Genomic DNA, 22,836 nt, shown 5'->3' on the forward strand with positions numbered 1-22,836 from the left:
AACATTGCTGATGGAATTTTAAAATGGCATGGCCATTTTGAGAAAAGGGTTGGCAATTTCTTTGCTTTTTTTTTTAAAGACTTATTTATTTTAGAGAGAGCAAGTGAGAATATAAGCAGGGGGAGGGGCACAAGGAGAAAGAGAATCCCAATCCCAAACCAACTCCCCACTGAGCCTGAAGCCCAACACAGGGCTCCATGAGGGAGGAAGGAGGAACTTGATCCCACAACTCAAGCTGAATGGGAAACACATGCCTAGTCAATAATGTAGCAATTTGTTTCCTAGGTAGTTAACGAAGAGTAATGAAAATATACATCTATAAAAAACCTAGACAGGAATATTCAAAACAGCTTTTTTTTTTTAAGATTTATTTATTTATTATTATTTTTTATTTTTTATTTTTTAAGATTTATTTTTTTGAGAGAGAGTGTATACACTCGCAAGAGAGTGAGGGTGAGAGGAGTAGAGAAGCAGGGAGAGGGACAAGCAGAGTCTGTGCTAAGCCCCAGAGCCCAACTCCAGCTCGATCTCAAGACCCTGAGATCACAACCTGAGCCAAAACCAAGAGTCCATTGCTTAATGGAGTGTGCCACCCAGGCACCCCTTAACAGCTGTATTTATAAATAGCACCAAATAAGAAACAATTCAAATGTCTATCAATAGAATAATGGTAAAAACTAATTGTAGTATGTCCGTCCATACAGTGGAATTACTACTCAATAAAAAGAACAAAGCACTAATAAATACAACATGGATGAATCTCCTTACATTATGTTGATCAAAAGAAGCCAAACACAAAAAAGTACGTATTATATAAGTCCATTTACATGAAGTCTCAGAAAAGCCAAACTTAAAAAAAAAAAAAAAATCGAGAAGTGGCTAACTGGGGGGAGGTGGGATAGCTAGATTCTGACTGCAAAGGGGTATTGAGGAAATTTTCTGGAGTGATAAAACTGTTCCATATCTTTTTTTTTTTTTAAACTGTTCCATATCTTAACAGAAGTATGGGTTATATGGGTGTGCGCACTTCGCAAAACTAATTGAATTATACAACTTTCATATGTTTCAAGACATGCACATTTTACCTCAAAATAAAAACTGTTAGCAGACATTGATATATCTGAGGAATCCTAAAACTACTTTTGTATATTCTAGTGACAATGGACAATTAGAATATGGACTCTGGACTAGATAATAGTATTGTGTCAATATTAAATTTCCTAATTTTGGTAAATGGACTATGGTTAAATAAGAAATTGCCCTAATTCTTAGTAAATATGCATATCAATATTTTTTGGTGAGACTGTAATATTCTCAAAACGTTCCCTTTTATATTCTAAAAAAGAAATAAAATGCATACATATAGAGAAAAAGAAAGAGAAAGAAGAAAATAATAACGCAGATACAGCAAAATATTAAAAACTGCTGAAACAAGGTAAAACGTATAAAGGAATTCTTTATTATTCTTTCAACATTTCTGTAACTTTAAAATTTTATAATTTTAAATTTTATAAAGGTAATTAAAAATAAAAAAACTAACGCCAGGGGATCCCTGGGTGGCTCAGTGGTTTGGCGCCTGCCTTTGGCCCAGGGCGCAATCCTGGAGTCCAGGGATCCAGTCGCATGTCAGGCTCCCAGCATGGGGCCTGCCTCTCCCTCTGCCTGTGTCTCTGCCTCTCTCTCTCTCTCTCTGTGTGTGTGTCTATCATGGATAGATAAATAAAATCTTAAAAAAAAAAAAACAACAAAAACTAACACCAGAGTGGTTTCATCTATTTAAAAATTCCAAAGAGGAAAAACGACTCCTTTTTCTGGCCTTACAAGACTATTAGACTGGATCACCCTAATCTAATCTAATTCCCTGAGTTTACAAATGAAGAATGAAGTCCAGAAAAACTAGGCCAATAGTCAGATAATTAGGTTTCAGGGAGTCAGGTTAGAACCCTGGTCTCTTGACTCTCACTTCAACACTCTATAATAGTTTTTAGAGCATCTTTGGCTTTGAAAACCAGCCAAACTTACTTATTTACTTACTTTTTAAGTTTATTATTAAAGGATAGCTGACATACATGCTACATTAGGTTCGGGTGCACAACATAGCAATTCAACGATTCTTTACATTATTCAATGCACCAGAGTAAGCGTACTTCCTATAAAACATTATTATAATATTACTGACTGTATTCCTTATACTGTACTTCTCATCTCCATGACTTATTTATTTATAACTGGAATTTTGTTTCTCTTAATTCCATTCACCTATTTCACCCACCCCCCTACCCACCACCAACCTTACTTACTGCATATATAGTCTTTGCTAGAAAAAAAAATAATTGTATATTACTAGAACCAAAATTCTGACAACCCACCAGCCAACCTTACTTACTGCATATATAGTCTTTGCTAGAAAAAAAAATAATTGTATATTACTAGAACCAAAATTCTGACACTTAAGACTACAATCTAGAAAGTGAGAGGGGAAAAAAAAGACTACAATATATTTGGGATAGGCAGCACATGGATTAAACCAGAGTACTTTTATAGAAAAATGTATCCTCCATTATTGTCTTAGCAATAAATAAACCAATCTGGACACAACACTCAGCCTATAAAAGGATATGGCCAGTATGATAGCACATACTATTGTTAGCCTTGGCTGCAGGCAAGATACACTGTCTATTCCTAAGCTTTTAAAAAATTAATTAATTAATTGGGGGCAGGGGACAGAGGCAGTGGGAAAGAGAAAATCTTAAGCAGGCTCCATATGCAGGGGCTTGATCTCACAACCCTGAGATCATGACCTGAGCTGAAAACAAGGGTCAGAAGCTTAACTCACTAAGCCACTCAGGCTCCCCCCAGAGGCTCTTTAAAAAAAAAAAAAAAAATTGTGATCCTCTCCACTCCCATTAGGAGAAAATAAAGCTGATGAAGTAAGGTGTGTCCCATACTGACACACCAAGAAAGGAAAGAAGTAGAAATTTAAAGACATTAGAAATCTCAAAATAATTCTTTGGATACAACGGCTGAACTTCCATTTCTTTTGAGTCTAGGGAAGAAAAGTTAATATATTACTAATGTACTATAACAGGGCAAAGTTCCACTATACTATCTTCCTTTACCAGTGAAAGGAAATTAACTCTCAGCCAGGAACATTATCAACTCTCTATTTCAAGCAACTCAGTTAAAGGATAACAAAATGTAAAATTCGTTTATCCTCAGTTCCATCCCTCATAGGGCTAGATATATGGGAATAAAAAATCCCAGTCAATCACTGGAGAATCTAAATAAATGGAGAGATATTTCATGTACTTGGATAAGAAGGCTCAATAACTGTCAAGGTATCAGTTCTTTCCAGCCTGACTAACAGATTCAACATAATCCCACCCAGGTAAAGGACCAGCAACGTATTTTATGGATATCAACAATCTGGGTGTAAAGTTTATATAGAAAGGGAAAATAGCCAAAACAATATTGAACTGTTTTGGAAGGGCAAAGTCAGAGAACTGACCCTATCCAACTTCAAGAGTTACTACAAAGCTCCAATAATCAAGACAGTGTGGTACTGACAAAACAGGAAAAGAGATCAATGGAACAGAATACAGGACCTAGAAACAGACCCACACAAATACAGTTAAAAGATCTTTAACAAGGAAGAAAAGCGTTTCAATGGAAAAAGGATAATCTTTTGAACAAATGGGGCTAGAACAAATGGACATCTAATTCCTAGAGAATAACATAGGAGAAAACCTAGAGGATGTGATAGAGGATGGTGATAACTTTCCAAATACAGCACCAAAGGCACGACCTGTGATAGAAGTAACTGAAAACTAGACTTCATTAAAATTAAAAACTTCCGCTCTATGAAAGACAACATCAAAAGAATGAGAGGACAAACTACAGACTCAGAAAAATATTTGCAAAAGACATACCTGATAAAGAACTGGTATCTGAAATGTACAAAGAACTCTTAAAGCTCAACAATAAGAAAATTAATTAATTAGTTTATTTATTTATTTATTTATTTATTTATTTATTTATTAGTATCCAATTTTTAAAAGATCTGGGGGCACCTGGCTGGCTTAGTAGAGCATGCAACTCTCAGAGTTCTAAGTTTGAGTTCCATGTTAGGTGCAGAGATTACTTAAAATCTTTAAATAAAATAACACAAGAAAATGAATAGACCTGAATGGACACTTCACCAGAAAAAGATCTACAATGACAAACAAGCATATAAGAAGATGGTTAGGGCAGCCCGGGTGGCTCAGCGGTTTAGCGCCACCTTCGGCCCAGGGTGTGATCCTGGAGACCCGGGATCGAGTCCCACGTCAGGCTCCCTGTGTGGAAGCCTGCTTCTCCCTCTGCCTTGTGTCTCTGCCTCTCTCCCTCTGTGTCTCTCATGAATAAATAAATAAAATATTTTTTAAAAAAAGAAAAAGACGAAGAAGATGATTAACACCGTATGTCATCAGGGATCTGCATGGTAAAACAAGATACCAGCACACATTTATTAGAATGGTCAAAATCCAAAACAATGACAATACCAAATGCTGGTGAGAATGTGGAGCAACAGGAATTCTCAGACTCATTACTTATAAGAGGGTTTGGGGGCTTGGGGGAAGGGATGTAGGGATAAATAGGTGGAGTACAAGGGATGTTTAGGGCAGTGCAATTATTTAGTATATTACTGTAATGGTGGAAATGTTTCATTACAGATTTGTCAAAACCCAAAGAATATACAATACAGTGACCCTTTAAGTAATCATAATGTATCAATACTGGCTCATCAATAATAACAAATGTACTACATGAACAAAAAAAATGTTAATAATGAGCAAACTGTGTGCATCTGTACTTATCCTCAATTTTTCTTTAAACCTAAAACTGCTCTAAAAAATAAAGTCCATTATTTTTTAAATAAACTTCTTACCAGGTCTAATGAAGACATTTTCCACAGACAACATTGCTGCTATTGGAAGTAGTAGATCTTCACAATCCAGAGAAGCAGCCTTTATTACTGCACATGTCAGATGTGGAGGGAGAGGAAATTCCACCATAGACAAACCCAATCTGGTCACATGGCCACTCCTTAACAGAAAGAAAAAGTTCTTAAGTCTTTCTACCTTGAGAGAGTACAAAGGAAATGTTAATCTTCAGAAAGATCAGATACAGTTTATATTACCTTAAATCAACTCCAGAAATTCAATTCAATATAAGAAACATGACCATTGATCATTGGTAAAAGAAAATGTTAAGATGATATATTCCCTGCTTTCAAGGGCCAATACATCCAAAAAATAAGCAGTGAGGCAGAATAAAGTACATTAAAAAAAAAAAAAAAGGACACAAAATGCCACAGAAGCATAGAAGATGTCCTCCAAGAAATCAGAGATTAATTACCAAATCTTTCCCCATCACACAATCATGAGAACCAAGACTCTGGCTCTCTTATTATTTAGATATATACTCAGCCTGGCATTGAAATTATACTCAAAAATTACTGTAAATGGGACGCCTGGGTGGCTCAGGGGTTAGGAGTCTGCCTTTGGCTCAGGGTGTGATCCTGGTTTAGCGATTGAGTCCTATATCGGGATCCCTGTGAGGAGCCTGCTTCTCCTTCTGCCTGTGTCTCTGCCTCTCTCTGTCTCTCTCATGAATAAATGAATAAAAGCTTTTTAAAAAAATTACTGTTAAATAATACCAGATATAACATAGTTTACCATGTAATTTTTAAATTCAGAATTATGGCAAAGAAAAACTGAGGAAAAATGCTAACTTCATATAAAATAATCCATTCAATGTAAACAAATAATTTTCTACTGATAAAGGAAACTATTAAGAACCCTATTTTAAAAAGATTGAGGGGGTGCCTGGGTGGCTCAGTCAGTTAAGCATCCGACGCTTGATTTTGGCTAAGATCATGATCTCAGGGTCATGGGATCAAGCCCTGCATCAGGCTCTATGCTCAGCATGGAGTCTACTTGTCCATCTCCCTTTGCTCCCCTGGCTTGTGCCCACGTGCACACACACTCTCTGTGTGTGTGTGTGTCTCTCTCTCAAAGAAATTAAATTAAATTAAATTAAATTAAATTAAATTAAATTAAATTAAATTAAATTAAATAGAAACTGGGGTACCTGACTGGCTCAGTAGGTAAAGCATGTGATTCTCAATCCCAGGGTCGTGAGTTTGAGCCTCATGTGTGGCACAGAGTTTACTTAAAATAAAAATTAAAAATTAAAAAAATAATAAAATAAAACAAAGAAATTAAGATCTGCTGTGGTTGGTTTTGTTTTTGTTTTACCTGTCAATAGCATCACACTGGTAAAGTTGTTTAAGAGCTTCCAAAATAAGTCTCTCATTAGGTGGATCCAAATAGGGAAACCTGTGTGTTTAAATGAGATATGAGTGAGATTCCATTTTTTGACCACTGTAAGATTTTATACAGACTTGAAAATTTCTTTAAAAATGTTTACTTGATCTATTTTCAAGCCCTCTTCTCTTTTTTTCCTAAGCATTCTGATCATGAGCAGCATTCAACAAAGGAAGAAACTGTTTTTTCTGAATCACACTTTTTTTTTAAATTTTTATTTAAATTCTAGTTAGTTAACATACAGTAAAATATTAGTTTCAGGAGTAGAATTCAGTACTGAATCACACTCTTCTATTTAATTCAAGAAGCATTTCTTTTTGATTCCCCCTTACCTAGAACACTCACCATTCTTCTCTACTTATCCTAATCCTGCCCCATTCTTCGTAGCCAATGTCAAATCTACTCTGTTCTATAAACCACAGGTTTTATTACAATTTAATTATAAACCAGTGGAGAAAATTAATTGAATGTGGGCAAACATTACAATTAACAGTACTTTAGCATGGCTTTTAATAAAATGGTTAAGTATAGCTGATTAATTTTACCATATTTGCTTTACATATATTCATATTTTCTCCTGAATTATCTGAAAACAAGTTGCAAATACAATGCCAATTCACCCCAAAATACTTCAGCATGCATCCTCTGAAAATAGACAATTTAGAAGCATTTGGGTGGTTTAGTCAGTTGAGTATCCCACTCTTGGTTTTGGCTCAGGTCATGATCTCAGGGTCCTGAGATGGGGCCCACATCTGGCTCCACAATCAGCACGGAATCTACTTAGGAATCTTTCCCTCTTCCTCTCCCTCCCCCCTTTCCCCTCCCCCCACCCACATGCACACTAGCTCTCTCTTAAATAAATATCTTTGAAGATAAAGACATTCTCTTAATAACCACAAAACTATTAGTGAACATAAGACAATAATATTCACAAAGGGTGGCATATAACCAAGCATGAACATTTACATACATATTGTATTATTAAGAACAATAATTACTTAATACTCTCTGCACTGGATTACTTTTTCCACCGCAAGTCTTAGATGATTAAGTCATCTACTCCAACTTCTCACCTTGAAAAACTCCAACAAAGGACAAAAGGTCCAATACCTTACACAAAAGTCCATCCAAGGATTCACAGCTCTACTTAAAAACAAATAAACAAAAATCTCGTAGACTGTTCTATAATCAGTTTTCCTACAACTTGTACCAACAAGTCCTGGTATCTTCTAGAGCAAGAGTTGACAAACATTTTCTGTAAAATGGCCAGATAGTAAATAGTTTAGGTTTTGTAGGCCATATGGTCTCTGTCACAATTATTCAGCTCTGCTGTTGTAGCAAAAGCAGCCATACTTGAATGAATATGCATGGCTGTGTTCCAATAAAATTTTATTTACAAAAACAGCCAGTGAGCCTGGACCATGGTTTTCGACCCCTGTCCTAGAGCAATACCAAACTAGTCAGCTTCCTCTTCTATATGAAAGCCCTTTCAGATCTGTAAAAAAAAAAAAAAAAAAAACTATCATTTTTCTCCCTTATTTACCAAATTTGTCAAGCACTCTTTGTATTATTTGCTTTCTAAGAGTGCTTCCTTTGGCATTGGCAGCACATATACTAAAAAATATTTGCTTTCTAAGAGACCCAACATACCTAATTACCATCTTTCAGAAACACTCTAGCTTGTCAAAATTCTCATAAAATGTGAGGATATCCAAAACTGAACTCCAAATGTAGAGTGACCAACAGGAATGCTATAATTCCAGTCATCTGGATATTGCAATCTATTAATTAAAGCTTATGTCAGTAGGAATTTTTTATTGTTTTCTTAACAGAATAGTAATTGCAAGCTCATACTAAGTTGTGGTGATCTGATAATTTCAGATCTTTCCCATGTGAATTTCCTTAATGTATAACCAAAACACAGGATATAAAATGTAATCTTTCAGACTTTTGCTTGTTGATTTTTGTCCAAGGTTCTGGCTTATTGAGATCATTCTAAATCTTCCGGTTTTAATCAACTACTAATTAGATATCTAGACATTTTCCAAAAATCTGATAACCATGATTTTAATATCTTTAATAGTTTTATTGAAATGGTCATGAGGAAAGAGCAAAGTTCAGCATACTATCAGCCAAACTTCCATCTAGGCTATGCTAAGCCATTAATCAATACATTTTGGATTTAGCTATTAGGCAACTATAATCAGCAGTACTGTCATCTTATTCACAAAGATGTCAAATATAATATTATATACTGTGTAGAAAACAAGAGATATATTAGGTTATTGTTCAATAAATTCTTATGGTACACCCATTATGTGGACTAGTTTTGTCCTCAAACTGAAAAGAAAATCGTTTATTTTAACATATTCTTCATGAACCAGTTTGAGCCATACAGATTATTATAAATCACCATCAAATTCTCTAAAACCATTTTTCTAATAAACTAAGCTAGAATTTGCTAAAGATCAATTTCAAACATACTGGGTAATTATTTCCAGATTCCACCCTTTTCCTAAATAAAGACGTCAAAAATTGTATTTCTCACAATTTTCTGGCAACCTATTTTGCATAATTTCTCTTAGATAACCCTAAATCTGCAAGTTTTTAGTACCATGGAAATAATGTATAAAGCCTCAAGACACTCATTTATGGTCATTAGGTTTTATCTTATTTCCTAATCCACCGTGGTCATCAATTCCTTACCTAGACTTGTTCTTATCTTTCTGATTTTAAAAACATTCTTGATAGAGAAAAAAGAAGCAAGACAATAATTGAAAAGCTCCATTTTCTTTTTTTTTTTTTTTTAAGATTTTATTTATTTATTTGAGAGAGTGAGAGAGAAAACAAAGGGAGAAGGAGAAAAGACTCCTGCTGAGCAGAGAGGTGAACCCCAGGTCCCAGAGATCATGACCTGGGCCAAAGGCAGACTCTTAATCAACTAAGCCACCTAGGCACCCCTAAAGCTCCATTTTCCTTCTGTCATTTATGAGTACTCTACCATATATCCCAAATACTGGCTCTATTTTTCCTTATACTACACACATATTAAAAAGAGAGAGAAGGGAGACACTCAGCTGTTTCAGTTGGTGGAGTATGTGACTCTTGATTTTGGAGTTTTGAGTTTGAGCCCCACACTCAGTGTAGAGGTTACTTAAAAATAAAATCTTTAAAAAAAAGAGAAAGAGTTGAGAAATCTTTTGTTTGTTTCTAGCATTTTGGAACTTTTAGTTAACATTCTAAGTCTTAAAACTTAACATGGAAAAATAACTCAATGCAGATGATATTAAGTAATTATGATTCCTACTTTTTAAATATATTCTTAATTATATGCCACTCTCAATATTCTTTTTTTCTAATACATGTTTATTCTTGATTATATGTTGCTTTGTAATTATATTATTCACAAAAATAATAATATTATGAATGTTATTTTAAAACCCAGGTTCATCTGAAAGCTTTCTGTTTAGGGATTTGGATTTCTTCAAATGATCCTTCTTTCTCATTGGAATCATTCATGATTACAGTTAGAATTTCATATATTATATGGTTTCCTCTTTTTAAAATCTATGTTCTCATTTAGAAAATATCTAATCTTAAACTGTCCAAAATATATTTTAATTGGCTTTCCAAGAGTATACAATACATATTTGGGTACACCTAGTAATTATTTTCCTTCTTATGAATTTAAAGAATGCATGGTCACCTTCTAAGGTTCCTGACAGTTTCACATTCGCAATCAATTTAGACTAAAATTAAAATTCAGGGACACCTGGGTGGCTCAGCAGTTGAGCATCTGCCTTCAGCCCAGGTCATGATCCTGGAGACCCGGGATCGAGTCCCACATCGGGCTCCCTGCATGGAGCCTGCTTCTCCCCTTACCTGTGTCTCTGCCTCTCTCTCTCTCTCTCTTTCTGTGTGTGTCTCTCTCATGAATAAATAAAATCTTTAAAAAATAATAAATTAAATTAAATTAAATTAAAATTCATCATTTCCTTTACCATGTATAATATGAAATTTCAAGCCCCTACAACAATGTTCTATCCTATGCCAATTAATTATATAGTTTAACATTTGAGTAATTTAACAGTTGTTCCATTCTTTGTTTCATGTGTCTGAATCTTATTTCCCTAACATAAGTTAAGTTTAGTAAAAGCAAAATACTACCACAGAGTATTACTCTATCTCTCAAAGTACTTGGTACAATGCTGGTCATACAAAAGATGCTACCAGAAAACCAGTTTCTGATTGGAATAAAGGTCATTATATATCTTCCATTACAGATGAACAGTGGTCACTAAATGATCCAAATAAACATCAGCATGAATATTTAGGCCAAGGTTAAAACAAGAACAAGGAATCAAATCACAGGAAAGCATTGCAAAGAAGACTTTTATTTGGGTTTAGCTAAACCTCGAAATGAAAGGGATGTAAGAGTCAAATACTTCAAATGAATTCTGAAGAATAACATGGCTCCATCCTAACAAATTTTTCTTTTTTCAAATTGTCTACATACCTTATAACATCGTGTATGGCAAGGCACTTTAAGGTCAGAACTACAGATGTCAAACTAGTTCTCTTAATCTCAGGGATCACATGGTCAGGCATACACTGGTTCCAAAAATCTTTACTATAGATCCGAAAGCATTTTCCTGAGGAAGTCCTGCCAGCTCGGCCACTTCGCTGTAACGCCTCACTCCTTTAGAAGCAGAAAAAGAGAAGTCCCCAAAACATACTGTAAGTTTCCTAAGTAGTTAACATCATACCCCTAAAACAGTTAAAAATTATCTATCAAATTGTTTTTTGAACAAAAAAAGCTTGACATAGAAACTTACTTTGAAATTGGAACCACCTCCAGGATGTCCAACCCTAATCTGGGATTGTGATTTAACTGCTTCACAAAGCCACCATCTACCACATATCTAAGAAAAACGAAAACCAGTTAAGTTTCTAGAAAATAAGACTTGATTTTTAGCTACTTTGGATTCTCCTTTTCTACCAAACTAACAACTACATGATGACTTTTATATTAAACGTAAAGCCTAAAAGTCAAGAAATGAGAATGGAAATGTACAATGACTAAGCCAATGTGCAAAATGGTTTGAAGCTTCCTCTAAATGTTAAACACAGAACCACATGACCCAGAAATTGCATTCTTAAGTGTGTCTCAAAAGAACTGAAACAAGTACTCAACCAATATTTGTAGGCATATTTTTGTAGAAGCACTATTCATAAGAGCCAAAAGGTAAAAATAATCTAAATGTCTATTAATTATTACGGGATAAATGGATAAACAAATTATGGTATATACATACAATAGGATATTATTCAGCCATAAAAAACAAATAAAGTGTTGATACATACTACAGTGTGGATAAACCTTGAAAGCATAAGTGAAAGAAGCCAGACACAAAAGGTCACATACTATATGACCATTCATATGAAATATCCAGAATAGATCTCCATAAAAACAGAAAATAGGTTGGTGGTTGCCAAAGGCTGGAATGGAGAGGGGCATAGGGAATAACTGCTTAAAGGATACAGGGTTTTACTTTGGAGCAATAAAAATGTTTTATTTTTTTTTATTTTTATTTTTTTTAAATTTTTATTTATTTATGATAGTCACACAGAGAGAGAGAGGCAGAGACACAGGCAGAGGGAGAAGCAGGCTCCATGCACCGGGAGCCCGACGTGGGATTCGATCCCGGGTCTCCAGGATCGCGCCCCGGGCCAAAGGCAGGCGCCAAACCGCTGCGCCACCCAGGGATCCCAATAAAAATGTTTTAGAAGTAGAGGTAGTGTTAGTGTTTATACAACACCATAAATGTATTAAATACTGATTGTTCACCTTTAAATGTTAATTTTACATTATGTGAATTTCTCCTCTAAAAAACAAACTTGCAAGACACATCTAGACCACTCTAATAGGTTCAGAACCTAATTCCAGGTAGCCTTTAACAATAGCATTTAAATCAATAAAACAGAGAACAAGTCAGGTAAACAACTAAGTTAGGAATAGAAGTAAGTCTACCATTCACTAAAGGAACATTCCAAAAAAATATTTAATGACTTTTGTCTTTACTGGAAACAGAAAATTAAGAGGTTAACCTACTCTGAAGAAATGACAGCCCTTAGTGAAATATTTATTTTTAAAGTAAAGGAGAAAAGCAAAGGAAATTAAATCTCCTCTCAGATCCAGGTGATCATTTTACACAAAAGAAAGATAAAGGATCTTTGAGATTTAGGTCTAGTCTTCCTGTGGCAAACAGATAGACTTTTAGTTAAAGACACAAAATATACTGGATAAAAGATAAATATCCAAAAGGGCCGTGGTTCAATAGGGTAAAAGAACTTCACATTAACTATCAGTCTAGACTTAAAATTTCCCTGTGTTTCTCCATTGAGTATACTCAAAAATTTGATGGCATCATTGATTACATTAAAAATAAGAGACTCACATCATAGTTCATTTCACAAAAAGGTGAGGAAAGTGAGCAACAGTACCTTCAACTAAACACTTGGATATACAACACTTAACTCCACCAAGTGCAGGTTCCAGGTGAGAAAGAAATATCAAATCATCTTAAATATATGCTGATAATGAGTATAGAAAAACAGCTTTGTTTTTGTTTTTTATTTATGTCACACAGAGAGAGAGCGGCAGAGACACAGGCAGAAGGAGGAGCAGACTCCATGCACCAGGAGCCCGAAGTGGGATTCGATCCCGGGTCTCCAGGATTGCGCCCTGGGCCAAAGGCAGGCACCAAACCGCTGCGCCACGCAGGGATCCCAGAAAAACAGCTTTGGCTTTCTATTCAATGAATAATGAAACCCATAAAGCATGACACATAATCTTAAATTTGGGAAGAGAAAGCTACAAAAAAGTATGATCAAGAATACTACGTGTAGGGCACCTGGGTGGCTAGGCAGTTAAGTGCCTGCCTTTGGCCCAGGGCATGATCCTAGAGTCTCAGGATCGAGTCCCACAACGGGCTCCCTACATTGAGCCTGGTTCTCTCTCTATGTCTCTGCCTCTGTGTATCTCTCATGAATAAATAAATAAAACCTTGAAAAAAAAGGGGGGGGAATACTATGTGTACCTCCCACTCCATTTCCTAACCATGGCAATCAATAATTATTAAAAATGGTAGGTGATTACAAGTAGGTGAGAAGGAAATTAGTGGAGGGCACCAAGGAGCAAACTCAAAGCTAAGTGGCTTAAAAGTTGTACCTGATTCCATCTATTGTCAAAGATGTTGCAGAAATATTGGTGGATATGACACATTTTCTAATTCCAGGTGGAGGTGGCAAAAATATTCTTCTCTGTTGATCTAAAATACATGTAAAGAGCAAATGTTAATTTACAACATGCATTTATCAAATTCCACGTTTGAAAAACTTTCTTTTCATTAAAAGTTATGTTTCCTTCACCTCTTTAACTATCTTGAATTCAAAATAGCAAAATTTATCTTTGCTCACCTTTTACTGCTAACATTTTTAGATCTATCAAACCACAGATTATTATTGCTAAAATAAACCCTATAACAAAATTTATGTAGGTCTATGGCTCCCTTTGAGTATATTTAAAAACTGTGGCCCTCTTCTCCATTAAAAGGCACATATGTACACACATACACAAATTTCAAATAACTTCAGGGTGTTCAGGGACTCTCTGAAGCCCATCCAATGACTACACATTCAGGACCTCTCTCTACCTCAAAAATTGATTAGCTAAATGGTTTTTACTTTTTGGGATATTTTTCTAATGGCCACCTCTCTAAGCAAGTAACATAACAGTCATTTCCCCTACCCACACATTCTGAAGAGTGAACCCCAACAAGCAATGCTTATACTATAGCACCCTGTTGCTCCAGCCATAGTTTATGGCACTAAAGATAAACATCTCCCCAAAGTGGGAGCAATCTGATTCTCCTGAAATTTGGAGTAAGATCCAGGAGATGCTCTATTTGATTGGCTAGTCTCTTACAAAGAGGAAAAATGAACTTGTGAACCTAGGGAAGTGGTTAATGCACATGGAGGAAAGCCATGAAAGTTGACAGAGTATTTCTGAGTTCCAGCCTCTTCTCAGCACTTGAGAGGACTGGGTGTAAAATAAGTAGTAAGACAGATTTAGCCAGACTTGCTCTCTGCCAGGTTAAGCACAAAATAAGACAAGAGGGTTAAGAATGTTTGCAAGGAAATGATTACAGTATAGGTGAAAGAAAGTAAGTAAAGGCCCGATAAAGGACAAGTGTCAATGCATTCTGAAAATTGTTAAATTACAAGCAGTAGAGTATCAGGTAAAAACAGAAAGTAATCATCAGAAAGATGTTTAAAACTGAGATCAGAAATGATGGTAATGACAAAGTCTAGGATGGAAAGCTTCTGGATAGGTGGCTCAAGTGGGTCGAAGCAAAAGATCATTTAAGTTATAGAGATCAAGGAACTTCAAAGCAAGAGATTTGTTTGGACGGATCACAGTACTTCAATAATCTCCAAAAATTAGGAGTGATCATTTCATCGAGTACACAAGTCAATCTATTGGGGGTATAAAAAGAAATTATTAGCATTTTTATATGTTTCATAACTTTTTAAACTGTTATATATTTACTATTGTACATTAGAACAGTAAGTATATATGTAAGAAGAAAAATAATTAAATGCCTAGCTATATTTATTTTCCACAATTATGCCCATATTTGCTTACAAAATTCATCTTTTGTACATGAGCAATCTCCAATTGTTTTCTTTTCAGTCGCTGAGAAAACCTTAACAAAACCTGTTCCCAAATAAAATCTTAAAAAGATCCAAGTGTTCCCAGTATATATAACAGAACAAGCTTGAACTATTGTAAGGGAGAAAAAGAGTGGCACAGATGAGCACAGTGTTAAAATCAGGGAACTAGGCCAATCATCTCATTTTATAGATGAGAAAACTAAATTCCGGAGAGGTCAATGACTTGCTAAGATTTACACACAGATGGACAAGTTTGAAACCAAGTTGAGTAATGCTGCTATTGTTCCACATTATTCAGAAATTAATTTCACAAGTAAAAAAGTGCTAGAAAGGCAGTTTATAAAAGATCTGTGGAGAAGCTTTAAGGTAAATACAAAAATAATTCCAAAAAGACCTATTTCTTTTACAGTTTTTTGGCAAAAAACTTAAGTGTTAAGAATTATTTTTCAGGTATTAGACTTAGGTAGCTCATTTCTTCCAGATGATTCAAAAGAGTTTTATACTACTTTGTAGTTCACATTATGTTTATACATTATTTATGATCTACTTATTCTACCAGTGTTGTTCCATGGAACAAGGACTTTCTTTTATTCAAGACATATCCCCACTACCTAGAACAATATCTAGACCACAGAAAGTGTCCAAGAGAGTTCAATGAATTGATAAATAAAAAATGCATTATATAAATAAGTTAAGACCCTTTCTACCTTTAAAATTCCGCACTACCCTAAAATTTGCATACATTAAAAATGGCCTTTCTGAACATATTTATCTAGTCCATTTTTCACTCATTCCTAAAAATATCTAATTTTTTAAGTGTTCAGGTCAAACAAAATTTCCGTTTCATTTACCGTTTTGTTCACTATAATCAACTGAAAAGTCTTGAAACTGCTGTTTTGACAAGACTCATGTTTATTTCATTTACATTTCACTCCCAGTTTAATACCATATTTCCCAAGTACAAATACATACCAGTTTTCCTTAAGTTTATTTATTTATTTTTTAGTGATCTCTATACCCAGTGTGAGGCTCAAACTCACAACCCTGAGATCAAGAGTCACATGCTCTTCTGACTGAGCCAGCCAGGAGCTCCAACACATACCAGTTTTATGTTTGTTTATAAAGATTTGGAAAAAAGTTAAATAAAGATATCCTAAAGCACATTCTCACTCTCCAAAAAGGAAAGGGGAAACGGAATACTTTCATTAAGATGTAGTAAAGCCCTAGGATGTTATCAGTGAGGGGAGCAGGGGATTGGCTAAGAGCCAAGAAAGATGTTCCAAAGTTTACAAAGAAATAAGGATATGAGATATTACTCATAATGAAGGAACACTCCTAGATATATACATATAGCATATTATATGTTAAGACTAACTGAAACTTCCTCACAAAATTTCTTGTCCTGGGATGCTTAGGTGGCTCAGTGGTTGAGCATCTACCTTTGGCTCAGGTCATGATCCCAGGGTCCTGGAATCAAGTGCCCCATTAGGCTCCACACAGGGAGCCTGCTTCTCCCTCTCTCTCGGTCTCTCTCTGCCACTTTCTCGGTCTCTCATGAATAAATAAATAAAATCTTTAAAAAAAAGAATTGTTTTTTTACCTTTAAAATCTTTAAAAATTTAAAAATCTTTAAAATTTAATTTTTTATTTAAATTTTTAATTTAATTAAAATTTAATTAAATTTTTTATTTAGATTTCAAAATTTAATTTTAATTTTAAAATCTTTAAAAAAAGATTTTATTTATTTATTCATGAGAGACACACAGAGAGAGGCAAAGACATAGGCAGAGGGAGAAGCAGGCTCCCTGCAGGGAGCCTGATGTGGGACTGGATCCTAGGACTCCAGGATCATGCCCTGGGCCCAAGGCAGGTGTTAAACCGCTGAGCCACCCAGGGACCCCCAAATAAAATCTTTTAAAAAAATTTTCTTGTTCCGAGGTCCCCCAAAAAGATTCCAAAGAACTATTTCTGAGAGAAGGAGAAAGAAAGAGAAGAAAAAAAGAAGGTAACTTAAAGTAGTAAACAGAAACTGTTTCTTGGGGGGAGGGGGGGGAGATGACAGTTTTGAGAAGAAAGAGGTACAACACTGCTAAAACTGTACCCAGCTTCCCTCAAGAAGTTAGTTTTGGGTGAGTAAAAATGTCTTAAGAATTCTCACTAACACAGCTGAAAATCAAATTCCTGACACAGAGAAAAGGCTTGAGATAATCAGTAAAGTGCAATTAAAAAAATAACTAGAAGGAAGCTAAAAAACACAGAACACAGGCAATCCAACATAAGAATAACTGAAGTACAGAAACCAATAAATAGACAAAAATCATATTCAAAGATATAACGTGACAGTTTCTCTGAAATAAAGAATTGAGTATTCAGATCAAAAGAACATATATAAAAGTTCATCTTGGTTGTGGTGGTCATTGTACAGGTATGTACATTTGTCAAAACTCATTGAACTTAAAACGCTCATAGTTTGTTACATATAAATGATACCCCAATAAAGTTGATTTTTTTAAAAAAGCACATCAAATTCCAGGAAATTCTGATATAAAACGCTCAATACCAAAAATTTCCTAATTAAAACCACTGAATTTTAAACATAAGAGAAATTTTCAGGCAATCAGACAGAAAAAGCAAATCACTTACAAGGAAGGGGGAAAAAAATCAGGCTGCCCTCAGACTTCTGAACTGTGGCAACATTACAAGTCAGAAGACAAGTGGACAATATATACCAAGTTCTAAGGAAAAGAAAGTGTGACCCAAGAACATAAAATCCAGCCACAATATAGTTCAAGTATACAGGCAAAAGCCAGATATTCTCAAACATAAAAGAGTAATAACAAAAATAATACTCAAGAGCTCTTCTATTTAAAAAAAAAAAAAGGTGAACAAAACCCAGGAAAATGAAAATTAACCAAAAGTAACTTATTTTATCTGAAATATTTTATTTACTTGGCAGAGAGAGAGACAGAGAGAGAGAGAGAGAACATAAGCAGGGGGAGCAGCAGGCAAAGGGAGAGGGAGAAGCAGATTCCCTGCTGAGCAGAGCCCAAGGTGGGGCTTGATCCCAGGACCCTGGGATCATGACTTGAGCCTAAAGCAAACACTTAACTGACTGAGCCACCCAGGCACCCTTAGCCAAAAATAACTTCAGAATGGAAAAACCATGGTCAACAGGATTGATGATAAACACCTAAACAATGTAAAAATAACTAACAAAAATCAGAAGGGAAAGATACAGAAAAATCAAAGTATTTAAATCCTTATCTTCCAAGTCAGATGATCAGCAGATAAGATCTCCAATCTTCTAAAAAGAAGTGATTAACTTCAGCCTCTTAAAATTTTTCATCTTTTTAAACTTGAAAGCAACCTTTTTTTTTTAAAGGAAACTTTTATATCATATTCTCAAGTGGTAAAGAGTTACTTGACATTTAATAATTCCTTCAAGTATATTCACATAAAATTAAAAACGTTTTGGGACACCTAGGTGGCTCAGCGGTTAGGCAGTTGCCTTCGGCTCAGGTTGTGATCCCAGGATCCAGGATCAAGTCCCACATTGGGCTCTTGTGAAGAGCCTGCTTCTCCCTCTGCCTATGTCTCTGCCTCTCTGTGTCTCTCATGAATAATCTTAAAAAAAAAAATAAAATAAAAAAATAAAAACTTTTTAAAAAAGCAAATAACAGTATAATCTCACTTTTAAAAAGTATTTCTATCAATCCACCTATTTGTTTGCTTATCCTTCTGCATGTACACACACACACACACACACACACACACACACAGTTATTTTTATATGGAGGAACTTGAAGTGATTACTTTCACCTTTGTAACTTTGGACACTGCTTGAATTCATTATAATGAAATTATATCATTTTTCTTTGAATAATTTTTCTTAAAGGAAAATTGGAACAAAAATATGGAGATACTAAGAGTGTTAATTCTGCACAGTGGCAAATGGATTATTTCTTCACTTTTCTATTCTTTAAAAATTTCTAAATTTTTAGAAATTTAGAAGGGCTAAAAGAGAAAGGACTTTAATGTTTTAAAGAGAAAAAACATTAAAGAACATGTATAAGAAAATGCCATTTTTCTTAGAAAAACTTAACAATAATATACACTTAAATATATAAAACAAGTTTAGAACAATATACCTCAGAATACTAATAGTGATTATCACTTAACCATGTTGGTGAGATTTAATTATCTTACTTTTCTGACTTTCTTTTACAACTACATACTCTACAACTATGTGCTCTTTACAACTATGTATGCTTTTAAGACAAAAGAAAATTTTTCCCACTTGGAGAGACTCCATATAGAATAAAAATTTTTATGCGAAGCTCACTAACCTTATTTCCTCTCATCTTTAATCTTAACGTGTAAGGAAAGTATCACCGAAAATTCAAATTCTAGATACCTGCCAAATTGAGATGTCTTCATTTTGTAAGAAACCAAGCAAGCAAGCAAACAAGCAAACTACTTTTGGATTAATACGAAAGTATTAATCTTTTAAAATACTATATACTAATACAAGGTAAAGCTCCTTTCCTTTTCTTCATATATTCTGAAAACACAAGTACTATTTTTCACCCCCTACTGAATAACCAGTTATCAAATGCAGGTTTACCATGTGACCTCAGGAACATTACTTAGTCTCTATCCAAAAAAAAAAAAAAGAGGTCTAATTATGCAAGAAAAATAAATATGGGTATGTGTGCATTTTTCTAGAGAAAGAAACCATGGCTTTCATTATCTTTTAAAAAGAATATGAGACTCCACCCTCTAAAAAGGCTAAGAAGCACTGAGTTTAGATAATTGCTTTCAGTGCTAAAATTGTCAAATTCCATGCAAATATTTTTTGCTTATGAAGTAAAAGGTATGTTTCAGTAAACCTGATGAATTGCAAAACCTTGAACAAAGGAGGGAAGACAGAAGAGCAAAAAGATTTGAGGAAACAAGAATAAGGTCCTAGACACAGCTAGCACTTGATACAAGACTTCACAGAATGTCTAACAGAAAGTGAAAAATCTGGAACTCAGATTAAAAAATACTGACTACACTATGAGCTTGAGAAAACCACCACAAAGAGTAGGGGTTAGGAGTTTAGCCCAGGGAGTAGGATCATATAATCTTGGCAGTAAAAGGGATACCAGAGCACCTCTTCACATTTGACAGTTGAAAATTTTTTATGTCAATTAGGTATCTTAAGATGTCCCTTTAAAACAGTCACCCTCATGGCTAACAGAAATAAAAGCAAATACAACATATTCACCTCATAATCTTCACTTATTTACTAAACCTAGATCTGAGTCATTTTTGACTCACTCTTCACAACAGGCTACAGGCAGGAAACCCTTCTTCCCTCTCCTCACTCCCAAGTACAAGTTTTCTATTTCTAAAAAATAATGGGAAATAAAGGAAATAACATATCCCCACCACCCAAAGTAGCAATAATAAAGAAAATAAGTGCTGTCTTGTATTAGCCAGGCTAAAAAAAAAAAAAGCCTAAGATCCCAGGAACCTCCCACTCCCAACTTCATTTCACCCATTACTCAGTACCTTATCAGCTCTATTTGAATGCCTCTTTGCATTGTTATAAATTGCTCCAGTAAATATTACTATGCTCATGATGGATCACCAGTATCTGGCCCTTATAGAGCCCTTGGAACCAGAAGGGAAACTAAAATAAACAAAGCCCTTCAGTAATGGCTCTACCAATACCCAGTTCTACATCTTTACCATTCACATATATACACCAACACAGAAAATCTCATACGCTGGGAATTAAGGCTGAAAGCAGGCTGAAATCACACTGGAAAGATAATGAATGCCAAGTTATTAAGTCAGCATTTTAATTGTTGGTAATAAGAAATGGCTGAGATACCCAACAGGAAACTGACATGATCAGAGTTGTGCTTCTGAAAGATTATGCTTACCACTGCAGGTAGGATGGTAAGTTACATCAGGGAAAACAGGTTAGCAGGTTATGTTAACAACTCAGGAAAGGAAATTGAGGATCCCAACTCTAATGATGACAATGAAAAATGAAAATGAATGAATGAATGATCTGGACAGGACAAAACAAAAACAAAAACACCTGCAGGAGTTGTCACTTATTTGGTCTGAATGATCACAGATGATATGATGCACAGACTAGAAAGCCTTGTGAGAAGATCCAGGAATTCTAGACTACAGGAGTGAGACTTAAATAGAGATAGTCATCCATACAGAAGTGATAGGTGAGTCCTGGGAGTCAACCTCTCCAAAACAGAGAATTCCAAGGAAACAGCAAGCTAAGGATAAAACCTTAAAAAAGTAGTCACATTTAGAGAGGAACAAAGGCTGGGAAGGGTGAGAGGGTAACATACTTAGAGAAAGAGTGGTCAGGAGAACCAGGTAATTAAATATTATCCCAGAGGACAGCATTTCAAGGAGACTTATCATCACAAAACCAAAATACAAAATAATGAAAAAAAAAAAAGCACATGAGATTTGAGAAAGAAGAGGTCATTAGCAACCTTTAATAATATAAAAACTGGGGTTTAGAACGTTAAACAAGACTCAATAGCAGACTCAGCATGTTATTTTCAATGTGACAATAACAAAGGAAAGAATGAAATTATTTATATAGAAAAATACATTTATATTATTAATGGTTAATAACAAAGCAACTGTAATGAGTTTTGAATTACCTTAGCAGTTAACAAAGTAAATTATGAAGGAGCCACCAGATCAAATTCCAGAAAACAATGAGAACCTTAATTATCTAATAATGACTCTAAGAATTCTCTTAAAGATATAAAAACCTAAAAATAGATTTCAAAATAATAAGAGATTTCAAAAATAGCATGTTGTCTATATTTACCAAAACACATATTCCTAAACTTTTTTTGTTAATGTAAGATTAAGAACCTCTACTCAACAAAAATAAAAACACATATAAAATATAAAAACATTCAAATGCTTTTTACATTATATTAAATGCTAATGACCACCAAACTCTAAATAATTTCCCTTTAGTTTTACATATTAAATTCCATTATCATTTTACTAAACATATTCTAAACCTAATTCAACAATATTTTTTATGAACAAATATCTGAATATGAGTTTGCATTTGGTCTTTGAAATTACAAGAGGGGGCAGCCCCGGTGGCGCAGCGGTTTAGCGCCGCCTGCAGCCCAGGGCATGATCCTGGGGAGTCCAGATCGAGTCCTGCGTGGGGCTTCCTGCATGGAGCCCGCTTCTCCCTCTGCCTGTGTCTCTGCCTCTCTCTCTCTCTCTGAATGAATTATAAATAAATAAATCTTAAAAAAAAAATAAATAGGGGATGCCTGGGTGGCGCAGCGGTTTAGCGCCTGCCTTTGGCCCAAGGCGCGATCCTGGAGACCCAGGATCGAATCCCACATCGGGCTCCTGGTGCATGGAGCCTGCTTCTCCCTCTGCCTATGTCTCTGCCTCTCTCTCTCTCTCTCTCTCTGTGTGTGACTATCATAAATAAATTAAAAAATTTAAAAAATTTAAAAAAATAAATAAAAATTAAAAAAAATAAAAAAATAAAAATAAATTACAAAAGAGGGATGGCTGGGTGGCTCAGTGGTTGAGCGCCTGCCTTTGGCCGGGGGTGTGATCCTGGGGTCTCAGGATCGAGTCCCATATTCGGGCTCCCTGCATGGAGCCTGCTTCTCTCTCTCTGCCTATGTCTCTGCCTCTGTGTCTCTTGTGAGTAAATAAA

At 35.0% G+C, this 22,836-nt stretch overlaps 1 protein-coding gene across 1 annotated transcript in view; it reads right to left on the reverse strand.

Annotated features, from left to right (window-relative positions):
* The window catches only part of DHX40 (DEAH-box helicase 40), a 50,531-nt gene that overhangs the window by 20,634 nt on the left and 7,061 nt on the right, over positions 1-22,836 (reverse strand). Inside the window, exons 8-12 of the mRNA XM_041726450.1 lie at positions 13,600-13,699; positions 11,204-11,290; positions 10,885-11,067; positions 6,300-6,380; positions 4,928-5,085 (exon numbers count right to left, since the gene is read on the reverse strand). Of these exons, the coding sequence (XP_041582384.1) occupies positions 4,928-5,085; positions 6,300-6,380; positions 10,885-11,067; positions 11,204-11,290; positions 13,600-13,699 (609 nt within the window). The remainder of the gene's footprint in view (positions 1-4,927; positions 5,086-6,299; positions 6,381-10,884; positions 11,068-11,203; positions 11,291-13,599; positions 13,700-22,836) is intronic.

The sequence above is a fragment of the Vulpes lagopus genome, chromosome 12 (genome assembly GCF_018345385.1).
Source record: "Vulpes lagopus strain Blue_001 chromosome 12, ASM1834538v1, whole genome shotgun sequence".
NCBI lineage: Eukaryota > Metazoa > Chordata > Mammalia > Carnivora > Canidae > Vulpes > Vulpes lagopus.